The 16660-nt window shown below is 41.3% G+C and overlaps 2 protein-coding genes across 2 annotated transcripts; one reads left to right on the top strand and one right to left on the bottom strand.

Annotated features, from left to right (window-relative positions):
* Nucleotides 1-1969: 1969 nt before the first annotated feature.
* mfsd9 (major facilitator superfamily domain containing 9) lies at nt 1970-8371 on the bottom strand (the record flags this gene model as incomplete). Its single annotated transcript, XM_079230349.1, has 6 exons — nt 8242-8371; nt 6811-6898; nt 6075-6118; nt 3754-3883; nt 2914-3123; nt 1970-2832 (listed from the first exon to the last, which is right to left on the bottom strand). Exons 1-6 carry the CDS (start codon nt 8326-8328, stop codon nt 1970-1972), a joined length of 1422 nt encoding a protein of 473 aa, XP_079086475.1. The 5' UTR covers nt 8329-8371.
* A 2819-nt stretch (nt 8372-11190) lies between these two features.
* Nucleotides 11191-16443, top strand: tmem182a (transmembrane protein 182a). The gene is made up of 5 exons (XM_079230803.1): nt 11191-11421; nt 12781-12904; nt 13843-13941; nt 14027-14164; nt 14881-16443. Exons 1-5 carry the CDS (start codon nt 11263-11265, stop codon nt 15105-15107), a joined length of 747 nt encoding a protein of 248 aa, XP_079086929.1. The 5' UTR covers nt 11191-11262; the 3' UTR covers nt 15108-16443.
* The last annotated feature ends 217 nt before the right edge of the window (nt 16444-16660 follow it).

Genomic DNA, 16660 nt, shown 5'->3' with positions numbered 1-16660 from the left:
TCATAGACCAAATGAAGGATCACTGGAGGTCCATTCATTTCTTATTAGGGGTGAGCCATCCTCTAATGAGCCAAAATTGACAGTAATGCCTTGAAGTCAGACGTGTCGGCCACACCAGAAGCACAGTGCACTATAGTGAAGCAACTGAATATGAACTGTCACTAGTGACTCATTCTGAAAATTGGATCTGTGCAGTTATTTCACCCATTCACAACAATGTGATTTTAGAATACTTAAAGACTATGTCATTTTAAACTATTTTATTTTAAGTAATTATTTCTCTCTCCTTGGATGTAAACTGTTTTGTACTTTGTTGCCTATTGTGTGTGACAGTTGTACAATTGAGGATACAAGTAGTTTTTTTTTATATATATAGACCATATTAGTTTAACATGAGGAACTATTGCTGTGCAGTACAAAGTACTCTTGGGACTAAATGGAGGCCTTTTGCATGTCTGTTACACTGATGGACCTAACACACGTTATTATTGTTTTCTTTATCTGTAATAAATGTTCTATGTTGTTGAAGCTGATATCAAGCATTCTCAATCAAACCATGGACACAATGCAAGTTTATAAATGTGACGCTGAAGGCCCTGCCATGGAGGAAAAGGAGATGGGAAGTAAGTACAATATATTAGACACACATGAAACATTTATGTTTCATTTACAACTCAAGACTTGCATACAAACATTTTATTTCCTGTGACTCTTTGGCATGAATCTGGCATGTACTTCATTGATTAACTGACATCTTTACAGAAATCTATAAAAGTCTCACTCTGAACCAGGGGGTATTTGGGCTTTTAAACAGTGAAGCTCATTATACAGTTATACAGACCGCTCATTTAAACCTCCATTTACAAACAGTGAAGTAAGACAACAGTCAGTTTCTTCGTGGGCTGCCTAGATTACAAAACGTGGCCATTCAGATTTGGATCCCCTTCCTATGTCACATGCAGGCTCAGAAGAATATACCGCCACCCATCTAAATACCTACACACCCACAGCTTGAGAAATACCTTTGCAAAGGTGTACCTGCTGTTTTTCTGTGGCTTAAAGAGACAGTAGCTTAGAGGAGGATGACAACACTTATATTTATACTCATATTAAGACAGACAATGTGGCAAAAATAATGTGTTTTGAACATGACGGCATGTAAAAATGTTCTAGTAGAAACTAAAAATACATGTATGAGCCTGAAAATTATCATTATCATAAAAAAATAATTCTGTCCATTAAACATATCCTATGAAAAATTTACAAATCTCTAACTGTAAAATTAAGAACAAACATTTGGTCATATACAACCGTAGGAACCATTTTGGATGTAGTGCATTCATAGAAACGACTGGCATTGAGGTAAAATGTTTCAAACCAATTCTGGCTAACTTGCCTACTGCTAAACAAGAACAACGTGATCTACCTTGAGGTGGTCAGGCCGCCCGGTTCCATCTTCAGCTCATTTATGAACATCGTCATGTATTTTGATGAATTGGAATAAGTTATTTTGAGCTTCAGTGTATCATCAGCAAGTTGACAGTAACTCCAAGTACTTTGTACAATGTAGTGGTTAGAGAATTACATTTAAATTAAAGTGTGCATTGTTTCCAAGTTGTCCCAAGGAGCGGGTGCCGACGCAAGGCCCGCATGTTTCTGTTGGGTCAAACTTCAGCACAGGGTGAAGCAGATTAAACTTCTCAGCTATAACTTCACCTCAATGGCGTGCTCGAGTTTTAAAACAGCTTTTCCTGAGAGATTTGCTGTATTGCTGGTGGTGACGAGCCATTTAGACCCTGTGATGTTGTCGCATCTACAGATACAACTGCCAGAGGTATTCAAGCAGAACAATATCATTCCCACTGTGAGCCTGCTGTTTATCTTCACACAACTTCACACTGGCTGCCTACAAAATAAGAGCACTTCTCTGTGTGGTAGATTTGGAAGGATTGTAAATTCACTCAGTCACTCAGAGTTTGGCTTTCTTTGTCATCCCTTTCCTGTCCCATTTGGGGATCCTAATGAGCAATAAGCCTACAGCTGCAAGAGCTAAGACCACTCCCAGACTGGGGGGGCCACATGGGCTGAACTCCTGGGCCAGACCAGAGAGGAGAGGGGCCAGGACTCGACCGACTGCTGTCACTGACTGCCCGGCTCCGATCAGAGTCCCACTGGCCTGGACCCCTCCTCTTTGCAGCTCCAGGTCTGTGATGCATGTCCGTCCGATAGTGGTGGAAATGGCAAAGAAGGTTGAGCTGAGCAGCACCTGTGACACACTGGGCGCGGCGGCGTACAGGAAAATGAGTGAACAGGTGAGAACTGTGGAGTGGAGCAACAGAGCAGGCATGTTGTTCCCATACAGCCGGGTGACGGGCCCCACCAGGAAACCAGCCAGGGCCCCTAAGGTGCTGCTGTAGCTGATCAAATAGCCCGTCACCTTTGGTTTAAGTGAGAAACGCTCCTCCATCGCCAGAGAGAAGTTACTGTGGTAAAGCATGATAGCTATAGCCATCAGAAGACGCATGAGGAAGAGGTCCCACATGTCCGAGGAGGCCACCATGGCGATCTTGGAGCCCACTGAGGACAGCTGTCTCCAGGCAGGCTGGAGCAGGGACAGCTCCCACCACCTGAGATCCCCTTGGTGCTTCTCTGGAGCTCTGGAGCCTGGGTCAGTCTCTGCTGCCAACGCCGGGTGTTGACTATTTGCATGTGAGCCATTGCGAACCGACTTACTGCAGTTGTTGTCATGACAACCTTTGCTTGCGTCGTTGCCAGAGTCATTGTCCTCCTGGTGAATTAACGTCTCGCTCCACGGTAGCATCCATACAAGCCCTGGAACGATAAACACATACTGTCAGATAAAGACTCTAAATACCGTAAATCAGTTATTATTTCCCTCCTTCATCTACCCACCGGCATTAGTGAGGAAGATGACGGCGCAGGTAAAGGAGGAAGTATAAAAGCCGCCTTCATGCTCCGTGAGGTAGCCGCCCACCACGGGGCCCAGGATGAAGCCAACGCTGGACGCTGCGTTGAAGTGTCCCATGACCAGAGGGCGCTCTGACTCGGTCACCAGGTCAGACAGCAGCGCTCTGCAGATGGACAGGGAGTGCTTGAACAGCCCTGAGACAGAAAACAGTCGATGCACAGTGAGTCGTGGGAGTGACTGATCCCACCTTTAGGATTAAGGTGGTGGCTTTGTGCAAATATGAGAACGTTGTTATTTCACAGATATTCTCATACCACTAGTCATGATTTTATTGTACCCAAGAGCAAAGAAACAGAGTGTAACGTTGGTGTTTGTTACAACTTGAATGGGAAGTTAGCCCTGAAATGAAAATTAAGTGGGTAACTATGTACCACTATAGTATATAAATATATTTAAATCTCTTGTAGAAAGGATTTTTTTCAAATTATTGAAGATTAACCGTCTATTTATAACTTAAAAATGCATACTGGTGCATTTAGAACAAAGTATGGTCAGTATAGAAAACATGCACGGTCAAATACATATTTCCATTTGAATCTACTGCAGCATTATTTGGAAAGACACTTTGTTTATGCAGCACAAGCTGTTAAGCAATATTTGACTAACACAGATCTACCGATGTCAACAGACCATTTCCACAGCAGATATTTTGACTTGTCATAGTGCTTGTCAAGTTTGAAAAGCACAGGTCATCACTGATTGTATTATTTACACCCGTTTCCCACTGTGACATGACAAAGTGTCTTCCCTAGTTTGGGACTTACCCACAGGAATCCGTGCGAGGACAAACAAAGCGATGCTGCTGGACATCCCGAGCAGACCGTAGCCGATCGCGCTCAGCAGCAGACAGGTCAGCAGGGAGTACTGCCGGCCGACCACGTCACTCCAGCTGCCCTGCCAATCAAACAGGAAATGACCATGGGCGTTTTTGCATTAGGGGCCCATGGGGCTTGTTCCCACCAGCGGTGGAAGACGTGATCGGCTTTTCTCTATCCGACACGATAATGTCAAACTTAACTTTGTCCACTTCATAAAATGTCTTTGAAATATTTCATAATACTTCTTCTCATTGCTTTGTAGTGTGTGTAACTTTATGTTTGTGCTTGATGCTCGGGGCACAGCAGAATGGGCCCTACTGTACTTGTAGCTCAGGACCAAACCATACACGCATGAACTTTAGATGGTGAGTGGAGCCTCATGGCCAGGGCCCCTGGAAGCAGCCCATTGGTTGATTGTAATGGTACATGGGTGTACACGTCTTGCTAGCTAGCTAAAGAGGACCTTACGTTCACGTTACAGTAGTGATGACTCGTGTGGATTTTTTAACTACGGTACTATTTACCCCTGGAGCAAAAAATGAAAATAAAATGTTTGGGACCACATTGACAGGATGACTTAATCATATCTCAAGAAGGAAAATATAATAAAAGATCCAACCTTGCCTTGCGTGGACAGGACGGGTCAAACCCTTTAGATGCATATTTTTGACTATGTGCGAGGGAGACTAAGGAACCATTACGATGCTCGACCCTATTTTAAGGGGATTTCAGCCAGTATTATACACGGATGAGGTTGCTCAACAGTTGGCAGATGCACCTTTTGTTGCTGTGCAAGCAGATGAGCTCATGGATGTGTCCTGCAAGTCACAAATGGCCATAGTACTGCGCTATATGGTAAACAACGCAGTGGCCGAGAGGTTTTGGGAATTTATTGTGGTGAAGGACAAAACGGCTGCTGGCGTGACAAATGAAATACTGACATCTCTTGAGCCCCTGAACCTCAAGCTCATAGTGCAAACATGAATCAAGACTATTGTTAAGATATTCTTCAAGTATTGACTGAAAGGTATTGGCAGTGCGCTGTTTTCTTTAACATTGTCCTCTGGTGGTCCTATATGTTGGTATGGTAAGATACGTCGTCTCATATTCATCGTGTCATTTTAGATGGCACTGTTCGGCTGGAATTGTGTCATCACTGCCGTTGGTGATTTGACATCAGTCGAAGCAATCGCAGTGTCTTTCCTCTCTCACTCGCGCGCAGTTTATTAGTAGCGAGAGTCTGGTTTAATGTGATAAATCTATGTTTAGATCTATCACTAGATAGATCTGGGAATGTTTGGATTACATTAACATTTGGTAAATACATTTAGTGGAAAGATTGTGGACTTTTGTATCGTCCTATGAAACATCTGGACGGGTGGAGTCAAGGCCTAAACTTCAAACCAATCTCAATAGGATTAATAACAAATCTCAACACTGTATTGGGATACTAAAATGAAGCAGAAATCCCCAAACCTTGAGTCTCCTCTCAACCAAGCAGCTTTTATTGGTCTCACCCTGAATCTCTCTCTTTCTCACACACATGCACATACATACACACTTACACACATGCACTTGATGAAATAATGAAATTAGGACCAATTGAGTTTGCTATGTTCTGGGTGTAGCCTGGTGGGATTATCATAGAGACCCAGCTGTTCATGTATCCCTCCGTTCATCAGGATTCAGCCGGTCTGCACGCGGGAACCAACAGTTGACTCCTTATCTGTTTAATTTGTCGCATGACCCCTGAGAATTAAACAAATTTCAGGCTGCAGAAGAAAGACGTGGAAAGCTGAGAATCTTGTGTCAGTTGCCATGCTTATCGTAAAGTACCGCCGCAGCATTCTTTGGAGTACCGGTAACGTCTTAACAGGTTGGCCAAGGTTTCAATCCTCAAGGCTTTGATTTTTCATCCAACGGTTCATACACTGATAAAAAAGACTCTGCCGCGTCCAGTCAGGGGGTGTGGAAGGGTGAACAAATCAATTCCTGTGTAAAAAGAGTGATATTTTTATATGTCTGTGGTGTAGTTTGTGTGTGTGTGTGTGTGTGTGTGTGTGTGTGTGTGTGTGTGTGTGTGTGTGTGTGTGTGTGAATGTGCAGAGACAGGGTATATTAACAGTGTTTATTGTTTTCCTTAAATGCTAGAGATGACATGGAATGTAACCACTTTGGCCACTAACTGTGAGCATGTTGTCCAGCAGAGAGGTTGAATGGGGGTTAGAGACAGAGACCTTTCAGAAAGAAACAGAGTCAATACTTACAACTATTGTGCTTGAGAAGAGCTGTAACATCCCATATGTGGATCCTGCAACAGTTCCATATTCTGTTTTAATTCACAGTTAGAGCACACACCGTGCGACAACAAAAAACACCAACAATTACAGCAGATAAAAACTGTACATTATTGGTTGACACACACACACACACACACACACACACACACACACACACACACACACACACACACTACAGTATTTGATACAGAAAGTCAAATCTAACTAAAGCTTGGGAGCACAATGTTTGTAACATTATATGTATTTGGCCTGCATCAACTTATTATTTTCATGAATTTATTTCCTTTCGATTACCTTTACAAATGTAATAACAATTGAATTATACAATTAATCACAACAACAAATTACTTGTTTGGTCTAAGCAACAGTCTGAAGCCTTGATGGCTGAATGCACTGCAACTAAAGAAAAAAAAAAGGGAAATAGAACAAATCCTAAGAGCAAATAAACTGTCGTTTCGCCACTAATATTTACTGTTGGAGACAAATATGTGGTGCACACGTAAATGTTTTAATCTGCGTCTTCATGACAATCATTCCCGGCAAAAGGCAAACATTTTACAAAACGTTGGATTGTCTGCAATGTTAACTCCGTCAAGCAGTTAATGATTTGGTCATAACACTTTTCAGAGCTCTTCAGCATACTGACGCAATATGCATACCCTGGAGTATCTGCTTGGATGTAACTTAACAAATTACAATTTACCTACAATACCAGCCACGGTGTGACTCGCTCCAAGGGCCTTCACGTGATGGCTCAGCTGCGGTATGATCATGCTCACGCCAAACAAGTCCTAAAGAAAACAGGGAAGTGAAGGAGAAAGAAAGCAGAAATGAGCTCAGAGCCACGCTGTCGTCATTATCAGGACTTTATCACACCAGACACCTCTGGGCAGAGGGAACCACTTAAACCAGTGTCTAGTAATAAACACAGAGATTTTAAGGATAGTTGCAGCAGCCTGAGAATTGCATCACATTGCTGAAATAAGTGCAGCTCTTGCCAAAGTCTTTATTGAAGTCACACAGCAGTTCATACAGAGTTCTGGCGCTACTCGTTACACTAATTGCTTAACTTTCAGTGGAATTACTGTCCTCAGCTGTTAATTGTAATGGAAATTAATTAACCTCCTCAATCTCCTTTAGAGAAAACAAATGCGATGTGAAACACCCAAATGTCTTTAAGTATTTATTAAACAGAAACTTGGCAAAAGCCTGGATTCTTGTAGTCCCCTTTAGACCAGATGAGCTTGAAAAACAGGCTGAAAAGTAAAATTAAGAATTACTGCAGATCGGCTCTTACAAAAACTTCTAGCATGTGGTTTCAACATGTGATTAAACTCAAGAAAGTGACAGTCCTCTTTGCAACAAATTTTACTGACAGTGACGAAATGAAGAGGCAGCCCTGAATGCACTCAAAGGTGTCAAACCAGCCTGCCATGTGGAATAACTGCTCCCTTATTTAGTAGCTACACACCTGATGAGTTGAGGGAGATATCTTTCAAAATGTATACAACAACTAAATGGTTTTGACTACATAAATAACATTCATTTAAATTTAGACTGGGCAGAAAGTATGTTTGACGCATTTTAGGAGCAAAACAATTCACAGTCCAATGTCGGTCTATGATCCTCTATGCTGGGATTATAGCCACTGGTCCTGCACTTTTTTTGTTGAAATATTACATTATACCGCACGATAAATAATGCCTCTTTCTACAGTCAAACACGTTTTATAGGACAGTAGCTGCTGCAGATAGAAAATACAGTACGTGTATGCAGATATCAGAGTCAACAAACAAAACCAAGCACACACCACGCGCTTTAAGATTATAAATTGTACTGCAGGTAAGTATGACAGGTGAGTGTTAACGGCGCTGTCACTTGTGCAAGGCTAAGATGAAGATTTAGGTTAAAGGGAATATAGTACACTGCCTTTGCTGACGACATCAATACGTTCTTAGTCCCCTGCAAACACCTTGAGGAGAGCTTGGCGATTGTTGTATAGTTTGAACATGAAGCTCATTTCTAATATCTGAATTGTGAAATGTGTGTGTGTGTGGTTTTTTTTTACATTATACCTTTGCGTTATGAAAACACAGCCTCAATTCACTCAGTATAGTCTCAGTTAGCTACTCACCATGAAGCCCACCACATAGATGCATCGTATAATCCTCGTCCGTCCTCTGGGTTTCTGGAATAGGGGGCTACATTTCTGGTTGTTCATCCTCCCGGTGTGACAGCACGGCTGCAGCACAAGCGGAAGTTCATCCGCTCGACTCTAAACGATCCACACGCAGCTCGTCTGCTTACCCGGCGGAGGAGTCACGGTTCAGGAGGCGAAGAGATGCGGCTCGGGTTTAAACGTCTGCCTGAATGTGGCAGGTGTGAAATGTGTCGGATTTTTAAGAGGCAATAAACGTCCTGCGGTGACACCGACTTTTCGAGTCGTAGTTGATTTATCGGGTGTTGACCTGCCGCGTTGTCTTAGTCTGACCCCCCCTCGGCTGCTCTGACAGTTGGTATCGCCCGCGGACGTCACATATTGAATGGGTAAATGCTTATTCATAAACAGATGAGCGCGCAATTTGGATTTTTACTTTGTTTTTTTATTTTTAAAAAGTTGTGATAAATTATAAGCCACTTTTGTAATATTTTGTATTATTTGATTTTTAAACAAAATTCAAGGTTCAGCATACACAATGATGTATATATCTGTGTGTGTGTGTGTGTGTGTGTGTGTGTGTGTGTGTGTGTGTGTGTGTGTGTGTGTGTGTGTGTGATTATAAGCACCTAAGCATATGTACAATATACGCAATATTGGAATACCAATAGGCTCGTTCGAGATGAGCCAGTTCTGCGCAGAATCGATCGGCGGCGATCGGCGCGCAATGCATGCCGGTTAGATTTGTGTCCGACTTGCTCCCGACTTGCTCTGACGTCATGCACACGTGGTCAACGATACTCTCACGAGACTAAGTCGCCGTCGATTTCAGAGTCAGCCACCGCAGTTGCTTTCCAACGACTGCGTGGCCCAGTGCATGATGGCAAATGCCTGGCTGTCGCCACATCAGAGAGCTGATTGGCTCTTAGAACTGACAGCAAACACCACGTGTTGTAGAAAATTCTTATTTTATGTGTAGTTGTAATACTAAACGCTGGATTATTGACTATTAGTCTCATGTTTGATCTAAAAGCATTTATTGTGTTGTTGTTAATACAAAATCGTATTTATACAACACACATCAAAACTACTAGTAATGTATTTCACAGGCAGACATCAAAAGACCAAAGGATGCAGCTACACACTCATTTTTACATAAATATATATTTATAAACACATATGATAAATCCAAACGTGATCTGTAAACTACAAGTAAACAAAAGTTCGGAACAAACAGGAAGTACTTTTTTCTGTGACTTCCTGCGTATACACAGCTGACAGCTGACAACTGTCCGACTTGATTGCAGTTTTTTGTCAACGCCTCCTGCTGCGGCCGCCTGCTCTCGTCTGGATTCCAGGCGAGGCGCAGCTCTAACGAACGAGCCTAATGTTACTTACATTTAGATTGTAGTAATTATTCTATTGTTGACATATACACAATACATATCTAAATTGCATGACAAATAGGCCGCCATAAATCGTGTAGTTTAACTATAGATTTAGCATTTTATAAGTCTTCATTTTATTTTCAGCTGTAATATTTGTTTTGGTTCTATACTTTTCTACCACCTACTGGACAAATCGGGGAATTCAAAACATTATAAACCACACTGCAAAGATTTAAGGAGGATTATACAGTAATTTACTGGCTCCAGTGCAGCCCTGTCCAATATTTCAGTTTTACAGCAAACGTACACATTTTAGCATAAAGTAAAACAACATTACTATGTAAGTACTTGCAATACATTACTGTAGTTTATGAAACATTTAAAGTAGTACAATCACTACCACAAATATAGTGCCATGTGTTTACAACAATATACAGTATTTGAATGCAATGCAGTTAAAACTAAGAAACGATACACTATCATTTCATAATTATATAGATCTATCACACACACACACACACACACACACACACACACACACACACACACACACACACACACACACACACACACACACACACACACACACACACACCAGAGCAATGGATGGGGTGGAAAGCTTGGGTCACATCAGTGTGTAAATGTGCCAGTGTCTATATAGGTTCACTGCTAGATGTGCCCCTGAGATGCTTATTAACAAATGATTCCCTTCAATTTACACTCTTTGTTTTTATAACTTAAACATGTGTTGATGGCACTAGCTAAATGGCCTCACCATAATGGCTAAATGTACAAATGGCTTTGGTTGTCAAAGGCATTACATTTTTACTGTTAAGTTACGATTCAAACTGACATGCTAATTTACAATTTAAATGACTTTTGTGTGTGCATAATAACTGCAAAAATGCTGTTTTTGTGTTATTAATGGAAGTTATTTCTGAGAAATACTTCCAATGTGTTTTTTTAGTATTAGTATTATGTCTATAATGATTAATTTAACTGTTTATAAAGCTAGTCATGTGATATAACTGAAAATACCCAATAAGTAAGGGTACATTTACAGTCATTTGTATCACCCTCATTTACAGGAAATGCTATTGATGTGTGTGTTTACGTGCGGGTCATCCAGCAGCTTTGGGCCGCGAGTTGTGGGACATACTTTACTCTTCTTCTGTCCTTTCAGTCTCACCCTTCCCTGACATTCCTGTGCAGACGATGGGTGTCCAGTTGCCACCGGTTATTTCGGCGATGATCTCCTCCCTTCACACTCTGCAACTGCTTCACACACTCAGCCCCACAGCGGGGTTGTTGGGAGTGGAGCAGCCGCCTCCAGTCAAGCCCCAAAAATAGACCAGGGTGTGGATGATTGGGGGGGGGAATTATGACTGCAGACCCTAGCAGAGGAGTCATGTGCTCAACCTTGTCCTCCCATAACACAGACAGAGGGACAGGAGATCTGGTATCAACATAAACCAGCTGGAGCAGATCAGTGGAGGAACTGTACGAGGAGTTTCCACCTCTGCTTGTCACATGCGCTCACTGTAGTTGGAGAAGAAAGTCAAACTGAGCGTGGGCATCCAGTAGCCAAGTGGCTGGTCATTCCCGGACCATGAAGCTTAGCGTGGCGTTGTTTTTTGCAGGGCTCTTTGGGGCGTTGGCAGCTGTGTTCATCCTCCTCTCGTTTGGAACTGATTACTGGCTGCTGGCCTCAGAAAGCTGCCAGCCGAACCCGGAGGGGTCTGTTGGCCCGGGTGGTGTGACCCTAGAGGTGGGTGTTGGACTTCAGTTAAAGTTTGTTGCTTCTTTCTTATGTCTTAAATATTAGTTATCATGATCATATTTGTAAACCCACCAACTAAAACTAGGTCAACTGTTAGGTCACAGACAGTAATTATATTATTTTGTAGAGAATTTAAATGGTGTGTTGTGAAGTTCCCCTCTGGTCTAATGGTGGATATTTAAACTAGCATCAAAGTCACTTATTCTATTTTAGAAACTGTGATCAGATACTTCAATCATTCTTTCAGTAGATGTACCACAGGGTGCAGTGGCATCCCTGTAGGACCTCTTCATGTAATCAGACACTGTTTAATGTAGTGTGTGTGCAGCTATGGAGTGATTGAGACATAGCTTGTGCCCCTGTGATAGAGATACAAATGCCAGTAGTCCCAGTGGTACGAGACTGTATTAAATATCACCGACTAAAACATACCTCGCTTTTCATAGTGGGAACTGAAACTGGAATCGAGACGTGATATCACCACAATAAAACCAGAGTGGTAGCACGTAGTTTAATACAATGTGAGTATTTGTTATTTATGTTGAGTTAATAACTGACTAAAGTATTATATTTAAGTGCAATAACATGAAAAAAGTACAGGATTATTCATCTTTAGTGAGCAGTTTAGTAGGATTGTTAGCATTCTGCAGCACAGGTCCTCAACTTTCATTTTATTTACCATTCAATAAGTGATTTCCTCTTAGCCAAAATGCTAAAACTATTCAGTATTTCACAAGAAAAAGGAAGGATGTCAGAAAGAAATAACCATAATTTGTTTAATCCCATAAATAGTTTCATAACCCCTCAGGTTTATCTTGCCCCTCCTTTTAGGGGTTCTTGACCCCCAGGTTGGGAACCAATGTCCTTGTTTAACAAGGATGATTTCAAAATAAAACAAACTCTAATTAGATTGACCTGGACTGGTGAACATTGATCCAACGCCATCACAGCTTGTGCACGCTCTGCTTTCCTTACCCTGAGAGGTGTATGGACATTACAGGCAATTCAGGACTTTTGCTCTTGTGCAAAGATAGTGACCACCAGTGATGAGTTTTTCCTGAACGGGAACATTCTTGGCCTGTACGCTCGCTCGGCACCGTACCAGCATGAGGTTGGAGGTGCTTGCTCAGCTCGACCCTTGACCTGACCAAGCAGCTGCTCTTTGCCACTGTGGCGACACACTGTACACCTGCCCTGCATGATCTGGTGACAGGCTTTAATCACATCAACAGATACCATGGAGATCCATCCATTAATCTGCACATACAAACCCTATTCTGCAGACTTTTTAAAGTCAGAATATATTAGGTAATACATCATTATTCTATCTTTTACTCCTTCTTTCAGCATGGAGATGTGGTGGTGCAGGAGGGCACGAGTGATGTCACTCTATACCATGAAGGGTTTTTCTGGAGGTGTTCGTTTGGAGGCAACGTGGGGGACGACAACCTGATGTGGAAGCTCTGGTTCAGTAAGAGACACATGTTGCTCCAATAGCTAACCCTTGTACTTGTTGTTGCCGCTGGCTTTACTTTCTCCCTGTTTACACAGTTCTTCTTTTCTCCAAATACTTGTAAAGTATTGAAGTGGTAACCCGTTGCTACAAATTGTGATTGCACAAGTGATTAAAGCAGAATAAGAACCTTTCCAAAGATCATCATGATCACATTATTAGGAAACATTTGATGTTCTATGAGTTATATGGGATGATGCATGAACACATACATGTTCCATTTTTTGCTAAAAAGAAAGACAGAGAAATGTACAGTATGTAATGCTACATTGTGATGTTACAAATGTTTCCGGATTCAAATAGACCCCAGTGAGGTGTAATTCCCTGTTAGAAACATAATACACACATGTTTAAATAACTCCAGTTCCTCTTAAAGGGTCCTTTTCCCTGTCTCCTGAAGCCGATAAGTGTAAGATATCATTCTCCTCCAGCGTTATGCTTCCTCGGGATCACATGGCATCACTACGCAGAATAAATAACAGTTTTCCTGCTATTCTGTGTATAAAACTTACATGGTGCAATAATGGTAGAAATCCTCTCATGTGACTGTTTAAAGGAAGTGCCATGGGATGTTATCCTGGTCGTTTGTCAGGTGATAATGAGTCATCTATTTTTTGATTTGGACTTTAAATGGTGGGTCATTGTCAGAAACAGCCTCCGACATTGAAGGCACCTTGTGAGGGTCTGCGGAATTTCACATGGTGGAAAAGAAAGAATATAAAAAAATACAAGATAAAAAGTCAATATTTTTATAACTTTTTGACACTGTTCACAACATTTAGTCACATCCCAATCCATGAGAGACTTGTAACAAGGCAAATTGCCAACTGTGTTTGTTTACTATTAACATTCAATTTAATTTATTTTCTGCATTGATTTATTTCATCTCTCTCCAGCAAATCAGCCTCACTCGAAAGTTTGCATGCACGCCTACCTCTTCCCATTCCCTGTGTCTCATCAGACCCACAATGCCACGGAGTATGATGCGGCCATAAGTAAGTGTCTGTTTATCCATTTAGATTTGACTCTCTGTACAGATTGAGTTGATATTCCTCAGTGATATAATTGTCTGTGGTCCAGTCTACAGAGGTTTCTGGAGCATCTTTATGCTTATCGGTGTGGCAGCTGTAGTGCTCGGCGGGTTCTTCATCATCTGTGCGGCTCCGTTCGCCAGCCACCGCTTGTACAAAGCAGGGGGCGGCCTCTTTCTGGCATCAGGTAGGGTTTTGTTGTTAATTTCAGTGTTGAAAAGTAGCCAAGTACACTTATTTAAGTACAATTTTGAGCTATATTGACTTATCTCTCATTTCATACCTTTAGCTTGGAACCAGTGCATTTTCAAATAAGTATTTTAGACATATTGCAATGTTATAGATCTATTACATTATTAATATAATAATACTTTTTGACACTTTTCAAACCAGCCGTGTCTGGTTGGGACCCTTTTTCACATTTCAGATATCTATGAGTTATTAGAACCTCCGCAGAAGAGACATTTCCCCTCTAGACTCCTCAGATGATTTACTTCACTTTAAAGTTACTCGGCAAAAGAAGAAACCTTTTAATTTTATGAAAAAGCCCAAAATTGAGAATAGTCAAAAATTCACAGATTTATCATGTGACCCTTTACTAAATCCAGCCACACCTCGAGCAGTAACAGTAACATTTTGCTCAGCCACTGACGCAGGAGTATTAACAACCTAGTAATGTCATGAAATATCACTCACATGGGCCATTTTCAGCAGAACATTGTATCTAGCTGATATCTCCTGTATTTTTACTGAAGTGAGATTTTTAGGATTTTTACGTGTATTGGCGTACTTACATAAAGGATATGAATACTTCTCCCACCACTTGTAAAATATTTATTTATAGTTTTGTATCCATTGGTTTATACAAATCCTCATCTCTGCCTCTGCCCTTCTCTGCACCAGGTCTGTTCCTGCTCTGTGTGGTGGTGATGTACGTGCTGTGGGTGCAGGTGTTGGATGTGGTGGATCTCTACATAGACCACCAGCGCTCCACAGTGTGTCCAGACTTCCAGCTGTCCCTCAACTATGGGCTGTCCTTCATGTTTGCGCCCATCGGCATCTTCTTCTGCCTCCTGGCCGGCCTTCTCTTCCTCCTCATTGGCCGAACCATCCAGATTAATTACCACTGACTTTAAGCAGCAGCAGGTTAGAGGAAGCGTGGGGGCTTGAGATGGTTTGAGTGTTCTGAGTTTGTTCCCGGGATAAAATCATTGCAACCATTGCTGAGTTTAGAAATGGCATCATAATCACTCCAGCCTGAGCTACTTTCAATTGAGCTATGTCATAGTACATACATGCTGTGCTATTCTTAATAAGCCTGAGCCAACAGTATAAATACCTGTGGTGCTAACACTGTTGTTTGAATCATGGGGGTTATGAGTGTATGTTCAGAAAGTTCTAAATTAATCAAATGTTAATGAATGGTGCTGTTAATTGGAAAGATTTTTTGGTTTACTTGAAAAAAAAAGACTGTTCCCTGCATGGTCGAACAAGTTATTCTAATGTATCTTATAGCATTAAAAAAAGCATCTAAAAAAAGTGCAGAGCAGGCTTATAAGGTGGCGTGATCCTTTAAAAATAAATATTCTGCATATACAGTAATGGGTGTTTTTTGTTTGGAAAGAACACGCAGCAGCTTTTTGTGCAGCTTGAGTCAATTTAAAGGGTAAGGCTGATGATATTCTACATTTCTGTTGTTGTCCACGATTCCTGTGAAAAGACCAAATCCAAACTCTTTGGCACTCATCTCTAAGCTCGCTAATTTATATTGAAGACATCAAATAACACTCCTTTAAAAAAAAAGGCTAAATAAGTTTCTCAAACAGTTTAGCACTGCCGTTCTTTCTCAAACAGGATAGCGCATTTTGTAGGGGGACTATTTTTAGCTGCAGCCTAATAGTCATTTCATATTCTGGTGAGTATTTACAACAGCAGGACAACATATTTGTATCAACTCAGTATTATCTGCACCCTGCTGTGTCAGCGCTAAAGAAAGGCCTGGATACACACATCATCATTCTGTTGTAATGGAAAAAAGCCCGCTCTGGCTTCTTTGCATCATCACTTCTTCAACACTTCACCCGGTGAACTCAGTAGGAACTACAACGCTACACTGTATGTTCATCGTAAGAAGGGAACATGTCAAAGGGCTTTTGGGGGACATTTTTCCTTATTTGAAGCGAGGGTAAAAAAAACAGCAAAACTGCACTGTTTTTTGTATTTTACTGTTTAACCAGTTTCTGTGTTCACAGCTTATTCTGTTAAGAAATGTAGTTTGAAGCATTATTTATTCATGTTGAGTGTATGTAACTGTTTTATGTTTATCTTTTAGGGTTTCTGTCTTCTGTTTCTTCTGAATGTGTTGTTGAGTATGTTGTGAGATTCTGACATATTACACAATATCTGCCCAGATTTATGTTTTTTCTGTTTTCTCTTTGTTAATAAAAAGAATGAGACGAAAGGCAAGCTTTGACGTAAAAACATTTATAATTTGTGTCATTGTACCAGATCCAATAATTGTGAAAGGATGTGTGCTTCAGGTACATCCAGCCAAAATCAAGTTACATTTCAGAGAAAAATTGCTTGTGAACTGACATAAAGTAAACATTTCAGTCAAAGGACCATCGATACTTAGACCATGTAATTCTAGTGACATAAATAAGTGAGACTATACAATAACCAA

This window comes from Taurulus bubalis (assembly GCF_910589615.1).
Source record: "Taurulus bubalis genome assembly, chromosome: 15".
NCBI lineage: Eukaryota > Metazoa > Chordata > Actinopteri > Perciformes > Cottidae > Taurulus > Taurulus bubalis.
This window is presented reverse-complemented; position numbering and strand designations above follow the sequence as displayed.